This window comes from Malania oleifera, chromosome 6 (genome assembly GCF_029873635.1).
Source record: "Malania oleifera isolate guangnan ecotype guangnan chromosome 6, ASM2987363v1, whole genome shotgun sequence".
Taxonomy (NCBI): Eukaryota; Viridiplantae; Streptophyta; class Magnoliopsida; order Santalales; family Ximeniaceae; genus Malania; species Malania oleifera.
In genome coordinates, this window is record NC_080422.1 from 27,350,493 (window position 1) to 27,368,215 (window position 17,723).

At 32.1% G+C, this 17,723-nt stretch overlaps 1 protein-coding gene across 1 annotated transcript; it reads right to left on the reverse strand.

The window, feature by feature from the left end:
* Nucleotides 1-8,803: 8,803 nt before the first annotated feature.
* LOC131158520 (translocase of chloroplast 34, chloroplastic-like) lies at nt 8,804-17,455 on the reverse strand. The gene is made up of 4 exons (XM_058113390.1): nt 17,297-17,455; nt 9,550-9,618; nt 9,258-9,419; nt 8,804-9,167 (listed from the first exon to the last, which is right to left on the reverse strand). Exons 1-4 carry the CDS (start codon nt 17,453-17,455, stop codon nt 9,057-9,059), a joined length of 501 nt encoding a protein of 166 aa, XP_057969373.1. The 3' UTR covers nt 8,804-9,056.
* Between the last annotated feature and the right edge of the window lie 268 nt (nt 17,456-17,723).

Below are 17,723 nucleotides of genomic sequence, written 5' to 3' on the forward strand. Positions count from 1 at the left end.
TTCTGTAGTACTCATCTTATGGCACCAAGTGTTCAAGCCGTCTTACCATCACAATAAACCTATACATCTAGGGGATATAATGTTTCTTGAAACACCATATTGTGCCTGGGTGTCAATTCGTCTTCCTTCATTCTTTTAAATATTTTTTTTGTGTACTTGTTTTCTTATTCAATCCTAAAGGATTACATTAAAAATAAAAAAAATTATTGGTAAAATTGAAAATTTGAAAAAAAAAAAAAAAAAAAACATTGAAAAAAAAAAATGTAAAAATGAATGTAGCATTTTCATCTGGGCCACTTTGAGTTGCCTATAGAAGGCCTGAAACTTCCAGTCTGTTACTTTAACTGGCGCATTTTATTTTATTTTTTCTAAGTTGTTTTTTCCCCCTGATTGTTTTATCTATTTCAAGAGTTCGTCTTATCTGTTTTTTTGTGACTTCCTCCAGCTGTTTCTAAAATTTGACCTGTGCAGTGTTTTTTATTTTATTTATTATTATTAATATTTTAGATTATTTATTTTTTTAAAAAAATTATTAATGTTTTTTCAAATTGCACAAATAACAATATGGTGTAGGAAACGCACAACCAACTTCGGACTTAAACCGTATATAAGTATATGTGTTGTAGCTAAGGGTGGCTTTTACTAATAAATAAATGTAATGAAAATCAACCCAGCTTTTCCCTACGTGTGAATCAATGTTAGATTAAAAAAGGGTGGCACTAAATGCACCTTTTTTTTTACCCGATAAATTTTTAATAATGTTTGATTTTTTTCATATCAAGAAAACATAATGAAAGTAAATTAAAATTTTTTCTTTTCCTTTTTTTTTTTTCCAAAAAAAAAAAAAAATCATCTAAGAGAACTTGGATCAATCAACTGTTTTTTTCCTCCAAGGATCTTGAAATTTCCTCATAACTTTGGGATGATAGTTTTTTTTGGGAAATAAAATTAGAGAAGTGGATTAAACATTGAGGATCAAACTAAATTATTTTGGGGAAATTTTGCAAGCTTGTGAGTCTTGCATAATTTATTGTAGACGTCTTGAGTTTTTGTCTTCTTTGATTGTCGACGCAAAATCATTTTGACTAAGCTTGTGCGCCGAAAAATATCTCTTGTGCTTAAAGTTTTTGAAAAACATTTTGAGATATTTGATTTGGATTGTGTTTTAACTTCCTTTGATTAATTGTTTGTTGAATATCATATAATAAATCAAAGGTTGTACTCTCACATATACATGCACTCACATATTTTGGAGAGTTTACATATTGGATCTCACTTGAGCATTAAATCCTTATCATTTGTGAGTGTATATTCATTTGGGCTATATTGTGGTACATACTTGTTTGTGTTAGAAGCATTTAAATTGTATGCAAATTTCATATTCATTGGTTGGATTCCAAGCGTGACCCGATGGGGTGTTGATCTAACCTATAAGGATCAGTTGTAAAGGTTGTGGTCAGCCCTGGCAATTTGACCTGGTGTTGTAAATGGTGTCGCTCCACCCGATAAGTGAGCAAGAGTGGTAATCCTCAGGCTTGCGAGCTGAGGCGGGGACGTAGGCACATTTTTCGAACCCCGATAACAAATTTGGTGTCACTTTTACTTTCCTTACTTTATATTCTGTTTTTTTCTTGGTTTAATTTCCTTACTGAATACATTGCATTTCTAGTTGACACGTTATTGTTTTTGGTAGGGAGATACTGGAGATACCCCTAGGTTGTGTAATACTTTTGTTGGATTAGTTTAACCTAGGAAGAATTTTTAAATCTTCAATTCAAATCCCCTCTTGGGATTGCACCAAATTCAATAGCTTCTTTGGGTGTTGGAACATAACTAAGCCACATTAATTAGTTGCACCCAATTCTTTTGGTTGGCATTGACGAAATGGTGCAAGTACTCTTATAGTAGCCTGTAGAATCTCTCCGTCTACCCATCTATCTATGGATAGTCACTTGAAGAGATGTCAAGCTGTGAACCGAGGACTCTAAAAAGTTATGTACAAAAGTTGCCGGTGAATCTTAACTCTCGGTCACTAACAAAATCTTGGGGAACACCCCAATACTTCACAATAATAACTGTGTTGTCTCCTCTTCGAAATAGTACTTTGGTGTGGGTATAAACATATCGTACTTCGAAAACATGTCTATAACCATGAGTATAGACATTGCATCTCCCGTTATGGGCATGTTGGTGATGAAGTACAGTGAGACACTTTCCCATGGTTGGGATAGTACTAGTAAAGGTTTTAGTAGCCCTACAATCATTTTTCGCTCCACTTTGTCTTGTTGGCAGGTAAGACAAGTTCAGGTATAATCAACTACATCATCATGCATGTGCAACCAATAATACCTCTGCTTAAATAAGGCCAAAATGTGCTTCCATCCTGGATGTCCGACCCACATGGTATCATGACACTCTCTTGACAGTGTCTTCCTCAAATCTCCAGCTCGTTGTAAAAAAATTCGGCTACCATGGGTCATCAACAATCCGTCTTCCATCTAGAACTGACATGTTTTCCCCTCTTTGGCCAACTTCATAAGTTCTTTGGCTAAGTTCTATTTTGTGTGCTCTTGCATCATCGTGGTAATAGTACTCACAGTCAAGTGTGTAACCATCTGTAAGGCCGCCAGCTCGGCCTTCCTACTTATTGCATCAGCAACTAGGTTCATGTGCCCTGCCTTGTGCTCAAATGATAAATCAAATTTTGCCAAGAATTCCTGCCATTGGCCTTGCTTGGCTGTCAACTTTGGCTATGTGATGAAATGGCTAACACCTGAGTTATATGTTTTCACCAAAAACCTTGACCTAAGTAAGTAATGTCACCACGCATAAAGGCAATGTATCACCACAAGCATCTCCTTCTCTTGTGTAGTGTACTTCCACTCTGCTTCACTAAGCTTACGAGTCTCGTATGCAACAGTGGTCTCTCATGTAACAAGATTCCTCCAAGGGCGAAGTCTAATGCATCTGTTTGCATCTCGAAGGGTTTCATAACATTTGGAAGAGTAAGAACCGGATTTCCTATCATGGCATCCTTTAAGTCGTCAAAGGCTCCCTAGCACTTCTCTATTCAATTCCACACCCTGGCCCTTCTTCAGTAGTTCTATCATAAGAGCAATTCTCCATGAGTACCCCTCTATGAACATCTTGTAATAGCTGGCATGGCCAAGTAAGGAATTGGGACCTTCCACTCTTGAATGGACCTTACCTTATCCATATACATCCTGATATAACCTTGCTCAATCATATGATCAAGGAATTTGATGCTCCGCTAGGCAAAAAAGTACTTCTCTTTCTTCACATACAGATTATTTCCCTTTACCTCGTCGAACACCTTTCATAGATGCTCGTTGTGTTCCTACAAATAAACAAAAAAAAAAATCATCTAGGTACACCACGAAAATCTTGTTGAGGTACTCACGAAATATCTAGTTCATCAAGGTACAAAATGTCGCAGACGCACTCGTAAACCCGAATGGCATCACCAAGAACTCACATGCCCCAAATCGTGTCACACAATTTGTCTTCGACTCATCCCTATCAACAATTCTCACTTGATAGTAGCCTAAACTCAAGTCAAGTTTAGTGAAGTACTTGGCATCACTCAACTAATCCAACAGATCGGCAATCAATGGAATAGGATACTTGTGGCATATTACCACCTTGTTGAGCACATGATAGTCTACACACATCTGCTGAAGCACTAGGGTATTGACCCAGAAAGAGAGTTATTGAGAGATCCATTATGCTTATCTCATTTAATTGACACAACTCATTTGGCATTAATCCACTCAAATGGTTTCCACTCAACAAAAGGACTTTTAATCTGGAAAGCAATCCAATCACACTTGGAATATTTCCAAATAAATTGTTATACCTAATGTTGAGTGACAATATTTTTGAAAAATTCAAAAAAGCTTCTGTACTGATCCTCCAAATTTATTCCCTTCTAAATGCAAGTATCGCAAACGTTGAACCTTTGAACATGAAGGTAAAGTTCTAGAAAGATCATTTTTACAAGGAATAATTTTTACATGAAAATACACCACTGAATAGAGTATTCCGCATGATGAGTATGTCCAAAAAGAACGCATTGCCCATCCAATGAGGAATCTGACCAGACATGTAATTGTTGCTAATATCTAAAACCCTTAAAATTTTCAATTTGGTAAAATTGCAAAGAGTTCTAGAGAAGTAGTTGTGGTCTAGACACAGAAGCATTAATCTGCTCATATTGAAGTGTTTTGAAAATATATGACCTTGAAATATATTGTGAGACATATCCAAATGCTCCATCTGGGTGCAAGCTGTGAGCAATTCTTTTGAAAAATTGTTGAAGGACATGTCCAATAGCCAAATCCCACTCCTGTTGTTGATTTACTATAGAGTAAAATTTAGGAATACCTTTTGAACTTTTGGAATATAACACTCAACTCCTGAATTTCGAAAATTATCAAAACCCTCTTAAATAATAATTTTATTGACAAAATAAACCTTTCGCTAATTCACTGTTAGTCAACCATTAGTTATGTATAAAAAAATTTAATTTTACCACAACAAACTAATATTTTGAAACAATATTAATTTAATAAATTAAATTTGGAAAATTAGTCAGCCTAATATCTTTGAAATTGACTAAGCTAATCGTAGGTTGAATTCTCAAATTGACTAATCCAACCAGTTCAATCATTTTAGATCAATTAATTGACATCAACATAACCAAACAAGAATTATATAATTAATTTAATTTTTAAAAAATATATATACATATATATATATATATGAACAAAATAAAAATTACTAACAAATCATAAAAATACAAAGTAATTATATTGCTAGAAAATGTTTCTTAGATGTAACTTTAATAAAAATTTAATGATTAAACACATAACAAAAAAATAATAATAAAACATAATTCAATATTTTTAAATACAAGTAACCTATCAAACATATGATCTAAAAAACTAAACTAAAAGTTCAAATTTCATACTTTATAAAGTTCAAATAATAGAGGGGAGCTGATTCCCTAGTATATATGGTAAGTGTTTTTAAGCTAGGGATGTATTTTGTATGATCCCCTAGAGTACGTTTTGAATTTTTTTTGGGGGATGTATATGTGGATGCATAGTACTTTGGTATTTGTATTTAGGATGGTATATATATTGGCTTCCGATGTTAGGTATGTATATATATATATGATGGATTGATTACTTGGTACCCCACTTCGGGTCGGGTCTTGATGATATATAATATCAGAGATATTTGATATGGATCTATGAGTGATGATTATTATTGTTTATTATTGAAAAAAAATGGCAAAAAAATCAAGGCATCACAAGTCGCCTGACCTTTGAAAATCGGCGTATTTTCAAGGTCAAAAACGGGGTCAGTCACTTGAGGTCATAGGAGTCAGTCACCTGATCCTTCTCTATCTTCCAATTTTAATTTAGTAAAATTGTCAGTCACCTTACCAAACAAGGGTCAGTTGTTTGAACAATTAAAAACACTGTTTTTCAAGTTTGTTTCCAAAAACTTTAGCCAACTTGTTTTGATACTTTTAAAGAGTATTTTTCAAGATTTTCAAAATAAGGTCTCTAAGTCCATAATAAATCCTAATAAGCGTCAAAGCATTCATTTTTATATTTAAATGAAGTACTTACACAAGACTTCCTAAAGACTTAAAAATTTTCAAATCTTGAAGTCTTCATGTATCTCTTTGCTTTGAGTCCATTTTGTCTTGAGCTTCAATATCTTTTAAGCTTCCATATGATTTGTCTATCTTTGGCTTCTTGAGCTTCGTTTTGATCACTTGCCTTTGGGACACTTGTGATCTTGAGCTTATAAACCTTGAACTTTTGAAATTCATATACTAGGTTTCCTGAAATATCATCACTTAACCATAACATGTTAAATTTACCTTTATTTGTTATCATCAAAATGAGATCTGAAAGTTATGTTAGGCAAACAATTTATTATATAAATAAGTAATTTCTAAGCTTAATTTTATTCATTATTAATTAGTGAAATTTTGTTTTTATTTATCATTGTTTGAGTTGCAATGTGTTACGGTCTCATATCAGATGTGTACTAGAGAGATCTTTGGGTTATAGAGAGAGTTTGGGTTCCAACTAAGTGAAACGTCTTTTATAGGAGAAACCCATGAGACCCGTGGGCCTAAGTGGACAATACCTCGCCAAAGTTAAGCCTAAGACCATTACATTTGGTATCAGAGCTACCCGGGGGGTATTATCATATGAGTGGATATGCCCTAGGGGTACTATCATGTGAATGGATCCTATATGTACAAAAGCATATGCTTTTGACTAAGACATCAAAGATCAAATGAGAAAGCTTATCGCAGTCTCACATCAAATGTGTGCTTGGAAGATCATAATGATGAGGACATCAGAAATCGAACGAAAAAGTCTATCATGGTCTCACACTGGATGTATATTAGGGAAATCATGCCGACGAGGATGTCAAATATTGGACGGGAGAACCTGTCACGGTCTTACATCGAATGTGTATTAAGGGGATCTTAGGATTATAAGGAGCATTCGAGTTCCAAATAAGTGAGGCCTCTTTTATAAGACAAACTCATGAGGCCGGTAGGCCTAAATGGATAATTCCTCATCAGAGTTGGCTCCAAGACCATTACACAAGACCATTACACAATGGTATTGATCATGTGGGTAACAATCATTTATAAAAGTATATTCTAACATATTTAAAATTTAGAAAATATATGAAGGTAAATGGAAAAATATATAAGATCTATATTTGTTGATTTACTATAGAGTAAAATTTAGTAATACTTCTTGAATTTTTGGAATATAACACTTTACTCCTATATTTTCAAAAACTATCAAAAAACCCTTAAATTTTAATTTTATTAACAAAATAAACCTTTCGCTAATTAACTGTTAGTCAACCATTAGCTATATATATCAAAAAAAAAAAAAGTAAATTTTACCACAACAAACTAATATTTTGAAACAGTATTAATTTAATAAATTAAGTTGACAAAAGTAATCAACGTAATATCTTGGAAATTGACTAAGCTAATTGAAGACTAAATTCTCAAATTGATTGATCCAATTAGTTCAATCATTTTAGATCAATTAATTGACATGAGCATAACAAAAAAGAATTATATTATTAATTCAATTTTAACATATATATATATATATATATATATATATGAACAAAATAAAAATTAATAACAAATCATACAAATACAGAGTAATTATATTGCTAGAAAATGTTTTTTAGATGTAACATTTATAAAAATTCAATGATTAAACACATAACAAAATAATAATAATAATAATAAAACGTAATTCAATATTTTTAAATACAAGTAACCTATCAAACATAGGGTTAAAAGAACTAAACTAAAAGTTCAAAATTCATACTTTATAAAGTAAATTTATAAAAGTGAATATTAATTCTTTTGTGTTTAAAATATAAATGTTAAATATTTATGTTTTGAAAAAAAAAAAAAAAACTCAATTTTATACTAATTGGTTGACCTTTTTGTTCGATATAATTTTCACAGATTTTTTGTAATTTTATTTTAAATTGTTAAGTAACTAAATATAGTATTCAATCAAACCTAAAAAAAAAAAAAAACCGCAATTTGACCAATTGGAAAATTAGAGTCAATTTTTAAGTTTTATTTTATTTTTTAAAGGTATATTTAGTTATTTAATTTGCATAAAAACAATATAACAAATATTTTGGAGTTGAACAACAAAATTATCAAACTACTTTTTTTGAATTATTAGCATTATTTATTTAATTTTCATAGATTTTAAATTTTAAAAAATAATAATAATTTCACTTATAAATTATTAGGAGTTGAATACACTTATAAATTCAATTTCAAAATATATTGTACTTAACTAATTAATTTTTTCAACTTAATTTATAAAATTAAAGTCATTTTTTAATTTATCTTATTAAAATTCAATAAAAAAGTAAAAATATCATTTTATTTAAAGCTAAAAAATTTATTTTTCACTACACTTAACGATTAACTAACGATCAACTAATGAAAAATTTATTTTATCAATAAAGTTAAATATGAGAATAATTTGTAATACTTTTTGAAAACTAAGGCAGTAAAGTGGCATAGCCAAAAATATCATTAAAATTTAAATAATAAATAAATTTATAAATGTTATGGAAGACCCTAACATTAAAATTTTACACTTCACATTAAAATTTTGTATTTTCGATAACTGAATTTAAAATAATAAATAAATTTATTCCTTAATTTTTCTTTCCCTTACTCTTAATATTTCTAAATTCTATGGAAGACCCTAATGCCATGTCATCGTGTCTGGCAAAAATCCAACAAAATCTAACCAATTATGAAGTAAGAGACTTTGCAATATTCAAATAACAAGGCCCAACACTTTTCAATAATAAAAAATTCTTTTTTAAAGAATAATAATTATCTAAAAAATATTCATAAAATACTTATAGATACTTTTTAAAATAAATTACCTTTCCACACAAAAATACATTTTTAAATTAATTATTTTTAAAAAAAATAAAAAATTTAAATAAGTATTCAATTGAGTGTAAATCAAATACTATATATTGACAAAAATATTTATTTTAAGATTATTTTTCATTATTAAAGTGAATACTTAATTCAAGTACTTTCCATGATAAATACTTATTTTTTTTAAGACCAATCCCTAGCTTCTGGAGAGGCTGAAATTTTATGATGCTTAAAAGAAAATGTAAAGCCAGAGAACTACAAAAATCTACAGATAATGAACTGCACATAAGCTGAGACACAAATGAGGAAGTGAAGTTGAGATGTCGGTAGCAAAAATGGAAGCACATAACAAGAACTATTACAGCAAAATCAGTCCTCTCAAAACACGGGGAAATCCATCTGCCGCAGGTTATAGCTACTGCAGACTACAACATCAATGTCCTACCTCAAACAAAAAGACCAGAAAATAAACAGGTGTGATCAGCAAACCAAAACCACAATGAACATTCAGACTATTTCACAACGATGAAGATTCATTGCCAAATCAGAACTTGCGGCTAGCCGAACCCATATCCCGCAGCTCCCAGGATGGTTTACTCTCACTTGCAATATCGTCTTTGATCGCTCGTTGTATCTGCTTTATCACAAAGAAATACTGCCAAAAAGGAAACAAGAGGATATAAATCAGTCCCTGCATGAAATGTGAAGAAAACAACCCCAGCAATCCTGCATGCTAGACACTTACTTGGAATGCTAAAATAAAAGGAATCAAGATCTTCCCTCTCGCATCTGGGTTCGTCCCTTCAATCAACTTCTTGTCGACCAAAATGACCTTGCTCCCATTAGATACAACATGCGTGATTGTTTCAACTAAATTGGGAATCCAAGCAATCTCATTTGGAATTATCTACCACCACAAACAGAAACCAATCTTAATCATTCAAACTTTAGAAAAGTTCAGCACAGAATAAAAATTTACAGCTAAATAAGCATGAAAGCAATGACAACAAATGAATGTTAAGAGGCAAAAGGTCAACCTTCTCTTCACTTTCATTCTTGGTACATCTCCCACTGGTGTCAACCAAAACAACAGGAATAGCAGTGCCCTATGAGAAACAAGGGCAAAAGAAACAGATGAATTAAACAGAAGGATAAAACAATGCATGACATTTCCAAATTGATGAAAATAATCTTTCCCAAGCCACATCTGAGGATGCAGTCCAATGCAAGGAAGAAAAAGGACTGTAAAATATGATCCAATTTAACACAAGTAAATATAAAATATTTAATTACATTCAGTCTAGTCATGTCATCATGTTCTAGCAAAAGCTACACTTCCCTTAATTTATGAGGCGCCATATAAGAATGATTCTGTTCTTACAAAGTTACAAGTTATATGACACGTACTATGATTCTCTTCTGCAACACATACTCCATTCTTTAAAAACTATCACTCCTCTGAAACGAAGGTTAGCATTTAAATCATAAGGGATATCATGCCATAATAATGACATGCAGAGAAGAGACTAGATCAAATACAAGAAAAACATGCTTCTTAATCATGAATTTCAAAAGTTCAAAAGCAATATTGTCAAAAAATGCAGGATGCCCTTGAGGCATAGTTGTTAGAATCTTACGATTCGCAATTTGATTCATATGATTCGTATCACTTCTACACCAAATCAATTTGAATCTTGTTGGAGAATCTAGAAACAACTGAATCATTGAGAATCTATTGATTCACCGTTGTGAATCTAATGATTCAATCCAAATCTATTGATTTATACAATTCTGGACCTATCATATCCAGACAAACCCTACTAGTTTGAAACCCCAAAAACAAAATTTCTTTCTTTTTTTTATTGCTTTTATTTTTACATAATCACCTTCCGTTCCTTGTCTATATCAGTTTTGTGCTAGAAAAGAGGAGAAAATAGAACTTTAGGTCTGATGTTGTCTTCACAAAATCTTCTTCATTCTAGGAGTATAGTGTCCTGCCATTAAGAAGAAGCAACAGAACACTCACCAGAGCTAAGGTGGTACTCTTGTTTCATTGTGTTATTAAGGTTCAAAAGTTGATTTTTGTAGTATGTTCAATTATTATCATTTTTAGGTTAATTTTTTTTTTTTTAAATACGAGAAAGAATATGCATGAAATATTATTATTTTTTAATTGTCAATAGACACCAAAGTCCAGGCTTTTATTCTTCTTTCTTGATTCCTTCCTTTAAACAACATAAAATTTACTTTTTATTAATATTTCCTAACTTATTCTCTTTTCATTTGTTTAGGGAAAGAACACAAATGAAATATGATATTTCGTTGTCAAAACTTAATTTTATTTTACTAATTTTCTTGTTATTTGTATATCAATATATGCATGTCGTTTAGAATTGATTTTGAAAATTCATACTACGATTCTCGATTCCCAAAACTAGAATTTCGATTCACGATTCAAATCTTGATTTGACAACTATGGTTGTTAAAAGACATGAAGAGCAATTGGGGCATAGGTGCAGCCTTTTCATAAGGAAGACGAAGAGTGCATCTTTCCTATATATACAACAAGTACATATCCGTTAAGGGCATGAAACATTGTGTTTGACAAAATATTCTAACTTCTTAATTTTGTTCATACTTGACAAAAAGTATATATATTTTTTAAAATATGTTTATACAAAAATACTTGTAGGGGTCAACCCTAACTACATAATTACATCGAACAACATTATCCTTTCAAATTTTTTATACACAAAAATACTCTCATATGGACCTACTTTAGCAATATATTATATATAATAACATGGATTTGTATCCTACATGATAGGATATCTTCTTAAAATAGTAAGGTACTAAACGAAAAACTCCCAATTTTACAAATAAAAATGTTTTGACTATAGTACTAAAAATTCTAAAAGTTTTAATTTAAGGAAATAATGAAATATATACACATATGCACACGCATATATGTGTATATCACTACAAACATCTCTTCAAAGAATTAAGCAGTCATCCAAAGATATGCTGATACAAAAGTGCAAAACATTGCTCTTAGTTTAAATTCCATGCATAAGCTTGAAACTTCATTCTACACACATCAAAATTCATAGCAAAGTCCATCTAATCCACATCAAACATATAAAATAATTTTAAAAATCTAAGCCTAAAAATAAATTCTTGTTTATTTTGCACCAACTTTGTATTAACTTTTTCGGTTTTGGTGTGAACATATAATATACTTAACAACAGTCTACTGTATCTATATATGTCAGTTATGTTTATACATATTCATCAAATGATAGCTTAACCCTAACTTCATTTGACATTTTTCAGACTTCTATAATTTCTTGGACATGGGCAAGTAAAGAAGCTAGTTCAAGAGGGTTAGATTAGGAACATTGAACATAGGGAACCTGCAGTAAAAGCATTTAAGTAGTTTCACACAATGATTAAAAGAAAAATTAATACAATTTTCTTTCAAGAAACGAAGTGGATAGGGAAAATCTTGGCGAAATAGAGACCTAGAAACTTCAATATATTAGTCAAAATTGGGTTAGGCATAATGTTAAAAATATACAAGATAGAATCACAAAAAGATGTGATGTCCCCTAAGGTTCCAAAAATTCAACAAAAATCTCTTTTGAGGTTTGACAAAAAGGCATGCACCTCCCATTTTATCTGGCAAAAAGAAATGCAATGGGGAGGGGGCATAAGTATCCCAAAAATCAAATGTCAAGGGCACTCTATGGAATTTACATAGGCCCCAAAAGAGGTCCATGCCTTTTTGCCAAACCTCAAAAAATGTTTATGTGAAAACCTCGAGGGAGGTCAACATTTTTGCCAAACCTCAGGAGAGATCGCATTGTTTGCCCTAAAAACTGTGATAAATTTGGGGTACGAGATAATAAATGTCATTAGTGCTTATGATGCTTAAATCAAAAAACTTAAGAGGCAATTTTGGAAAGATATGGATAATAATTATAAAAGGGATATCAATGAAATATCTTCATGGAAACTTTAAAAAAGGACAATAAAAGTTATTAGAGGAAAAATGAAGGACATGGATACAGTGATATAATCTTAAATTTTTCTGTCATATAACAATGAATATCTGCTTAAAGAAGAGATAACACTTGATAATTTTCAAAAATTGACAAAATAAAAGTCAAATAGGATTGAAAGGATTGAAAGTCTAGCTACATAGCATGCAATATAAGTGTTAAATATATGTATTAAAAAGATGTGTTAGATTACCACTTTATCTAAAAGCTTAAGCAGTTAGGTTGTAAGCTAACAATGTATATCAAGTTTTAATACTCACTACAAAAAATAAGGTTATTAGTGACGGTTTTTAATTTGTCACCATACCTACCATTACTAATACTTATTAGTGACGAATTTTTCAAACCATCACTAATAAAAGAGTATTAGTGACGGATTAAAACCGTCACTAATAATGGAGTATTAGTGATGGAATAAAATCGTCACTAAAGACCTAGGCCCGTCACTATAGATTCTACACCAGATCGACAAAAATCGTCACTAAAGCCATAGTATTAGTGACGGTTTCAAAATCGTCACCATTACTCTCTTATTAGTGACGGTTGTAAAACTGTCACTAATTATCCATTATTAGTGATGGTGTTAAGTTCGTCATTGTTGCTCAATTATTAGTGACGATTCTGAAACCGTCACAATTACTCATTAATAGTGACGATTCCAAAATCGTCGCTATTGCTCTATTATTAGTGACGATTTTGAACTCGTCACTATTTCTCTATTATTAGTGACGATTTCAAAATCGTCACTATTGCTTTATTATTAGTGACGATTTTTAAAACCGTCACTATTGGTCTATTAGTAGTGACGATTTTAGAACCGTCACTATTGCTCTGTAGAACCGTCACTTTGGATTTGGTGACGGTTTTTAACCGTCACTAAAGTGTATTAGTGACAATTTTGAAATCACATCTAATACTTAAATTGCACAATTAATAGTGATGTTAATTTTTTTTCCAATGATTAATTCTTGTAAAAATCTGTAATTAAACTACATTTACATTAAACCATAATTGCAATAAAATTCTTACTTTATTCAAAATTCTAATTCAAATTTAAATACATTTATTATAAAAATTCAAATTCAAATACAAATATATTATACAAATTCAAATTTAAATACAAATATATTATAAAAATTCAAATTTAAATACATTTCATTTGTTTAGATAAAAAAGAAAAGTGGAAAGCTGCATTCAAGCTGCATGACATCGTCCTAATGTTGTCACAGTTGCAAACCCTACAAAATAAGAAAGTTAAAAAAATTAGTATACGGTTTTTGAAAATAAATCACTACCTACCACATATATAGGCATAAAAAGTAAATCACATCACTGCGATTATTGGGATGGGGAGACCCACATATTTGTGTTTGCCCTTCCATCTCTTTAATAATTAATGGATCTCTCCCTAAAGAGATGGGCCTTATTTATTTTATTTTAGGCAACATCAGTACAATTTTTGATTAATAATGCTAAATAAATAAAATTTTGAACAGCTGAACTAATTAATAATTACTGTTTGTTTTGCTCTGATCCTTTACTTGAATCACTTGTTTGCCTCAAATATGTATCCTTCTTCAACTCATTGTAAACTAGATTATTATATGTTTTAAGAAAAAATTCTAAATTGATTCTTTTAGAAATGCATAGAGGCAGTGCCTAGTAGAGGGATTTGTAAATCACATTTTTGTACTTTTATTTTTAGTTTAAATATTATGCTTGGAAAAAAATATACAAAGAAATAGGATTGACCAGATTCACAATTCTAAAAATAAAAATAAAAAGACATTTTGTACAAAAAGTGGTTGTTAGATTTGGTGAGAATTTATAAGCATTTTGAAAGAAATACTGTTATTGCCCTTTGTTTATAATTTTTCATTTAAATACGAACAATTGATTAAAATAAGAAAATATTAGATTCACTTTCACTTCTATTCATGCCAAGTAACCATATTGGATTTTTAAAATGGAATGAGTTCAATTCTATTACACTTTCTTAGCAATAAGGGTGCCACACATGATCAAACCTCAAATGAGTTATGCTACAAAATATTCCTTCTTGATGTATATAAATACCATGTCTGTATCAAATATTACATATATGAGAATGATACAATTCTTCTTAATGTTATTTTATTTTCTCTGTTTTTGTCATGGTATCAAAGCTAGCTAGGATAGTCCATCATTCCAGGTCTTTCAGTCCAAAGCTCATAAAACTTTTCTCCCATGGCTAAAAATCCTGAACAAATTATTCCCTCACCACAAACTCTAATGTCTCTCTTTCCTCCCCCACAAACTTCATTGCTGTCAAATTAAACCATGAAAGTTATCCTCTATGGAAGGCACAAATCATGCCCTACCTCAGAGGACAAAACTTGTTCACCTATATGTTGATGAGACCATTGTTCCATTTTGAAGAACAAAACAGTGGTGCACCAACTAGGACAACAGCCCTTCTGCGTGCTAACCAACCAACCAGCGATAATAGTGGTAAAATAGCCCCAAGTAAACCTGAAATGCTACAGATGCTTCGATATTGGCCACGAGTCCAATGAGTGTCCAAAGAAGGCTTAAGGCAGAGTTAGCCTTGCTGAGGATCAAGAGGCTGCCTATGAAGAAAAAAAATAAAATTCTTGAGGACCAAAAACAGAAACTACAAGCTGAAAATGATGTGGCAAAATAAGAGATTGAGGGTGATGTCCTTGGTGAGTCTTTAGTCATTTGAAGGTCATTACTTTCTCCTCTAGCCAGTAGCGACACGTGGCAACATAAAAATATCATTTGAACTAGAGGCACAGCAGGTGGAAAGCTTTGCAACTTGATAATTGATAGTGAGAGCAGTGAGAACATGGTTTGTCAAGAGAAGGTAGACAAGCTGGGATTGAAAAAAAAAAAAAAAAGACATCAATAGCCATACCACATTCTATGGTTCAACAAAGGAAATGAGGCAATTGTCTCTTTGAGATGCCTTGTCAATTTCTCAACCGGTTCCTTCATGAAATCTGTTTATTATGTTGTGGCTCCTATGGATGCATGTCATATTCTTCTTGAGTGACCTTGGCAATATGATAGAGGCACAATCCATGATGGTATCTAGAACACTTATTCATTTTATTAAGGATGGTGAGAAAATGGTTGTTCACCTGCTCCTAAATAAGAAGGGTTTTGCTAAAAAAATGAAAGTGGGCTGGGTTACATCCCTCTTCAAAAGGAGTGTAAGATGCAATTTGTGTTCCCAAATGATGTCGAGGACATTTTTGATGAGTTAAAAAATGTGATGCCAGATTTTTGGAGTATTGGACTCTGAACGTGAAGTCTAACCTCCTCCTTAGTAATATTATTTCTTTTGCACAAAGTGTTTTTTGTTGGAGAGAGGCAGATTGTGTATGTTATTTTTAGTAGACATTTAAGTGGTAGGATGTTCGTTGTACAAAGAAAAAGGGCATTGTGTTCAAATTAGATTTTCTGATTTTGAGAAGGCGTGTGATTGAGCTAGTTGTGAGTTCTTGGATAGAGTGCCTTTGAGGAAGAGGTCAGGTGTTACGTGGAGGAATTGGACAGGGAGCTATTTATCTAATGCTTTTGTGAACCACCAATATGGATTGCAATATCTAATGAATGTCTATTCTAAATTAACTAAGTCTACGTTGCCTTATTTATTATTATTCCTAAGATTCACTCTTCCTTTCAAAAATATTTTAACATTAAACGACTAAGCCTATCTTTTCTTTTTGTTTGGTCAAATTTTAACACAAATTCGGCAGCACACGGTCTGTAAATTTTAAAACATAACTTGCGTCCATGCTTCAAGGATAAGGACCCAACATCCTTATTACATACTGGGCATGCTAAGTAACATTTTGTGCTCCAACCTGACAGATTGTCATATGCGGGGAAATCATTAATTGTCCACAAGACTGTAGCATGCATCCGAAATATTGTCCTGGTTTGCACATTGAATGTCTCAACTCTTTTTTCCCATAATTCTTTCAACTCGTCAATTAATGAACGCAGGTAAACATCAATATCATTACCAGGTGCTCTCAGTCCGGGAATCAGTAGAGACATATAAATGAAAGGTTCTTTCATACATCGCCATGGCGGCATATTGTATGGCATTATCATAACTGGCCACATGCTATATGAGTTGGTCATGTTACCGAAAGGATTGAACCCATCTAAAGTAAGTCCAAGTCTAATGTTGCAAGGATCACTAGCAAACCACAGATTGATTTTATCAAATTTGACCTAAGCTTCGGAGTCCGCTGGATGGCTAAGGGTGTCTTCATCTTGAAGACGTTTCTCTTGATGCTATCTCATATTGTAGTAGTCTTTTTGCACACATACAATCGTTGCAGCCGCAGGATTAATGGAAAATATTGCAAAACTCTTTTGGGAATCTTTTTACCCTTCTTTTGATTAGTTCTATACCTCGATTCACCACATTCTGGGCACCGTTTGTATTTTCATGTTTACCATAAAAGAGTGCACAATCATACCTACATGCATGTATTAGAGTGTAACTGAGACCCAATTCACGCATGTATGTCTTCGCCTCATAAAAAGACTAGGGAAGTGTTTCACCCTCCGGCAGTGCTGCCTTAATGAGGCTTAAATGCATGTTGAATGCGCTTTGAGATAACCCATGCATTGTCCTTACATGAAGCAACTTTATTAGAAACACAAATTTTGAGAATTTTTTACAGTTTGGATATAAGGGCACCCTTGCATCCCTCATAAGATTAGCATATGGTTTACCGAGTCGATTCAGCGTACTAGGATCGCAAAGTATGGTACCCACTGAAGTAGTTTCATCACCAGTACGCGACACACTGACATCACTCGTGTCCACTGTAATCCCTTCTTGCAATTCACCTGACATTTCGATTAACCCTTCAGAATATGTATCACCACCTACTATATTCACCCCCTCATCTTCAGCGTCATTAAAATTATCGGTCTGAACTGCGTAATCTTCACCGTGAAACACCCATCTTGTGTACCTTTTCTCCATTCCAAAGTCTAACAAATGTGAATGGACCAGATTAATGTGTTTGAATGTTATGGCATTTCTTGTAAGGACACTTTATTCTACTGGCTCTGTCTGCACGAGAATGCGCGAACTCTATGAAATCATGTACCCCTTTCAC

Coding starts and splice junctions, on each gene's coding strand:
- LOC131158520 (XM_058113390.1), bottom strand. CDS start 17,455: ATGTCAGGTGAATTGCAAGAAGGGATTACAGTGGACACGAGTGATGTC. Junction 9,619..17,296: donor ATCTTATGAGGGATGCAAGG/GTGCCCTTATAT, acceptor TGTTTCTCATAG/GGCACTGCTATTCCTGTTGT. Junction 9,420..9,549: donor AGAATGAAAGTGAAGAGAAG/GTTGACCTTTTG, acceptor TTGTGGTGGTAG/ATAATTCCAAATGAGATTGC.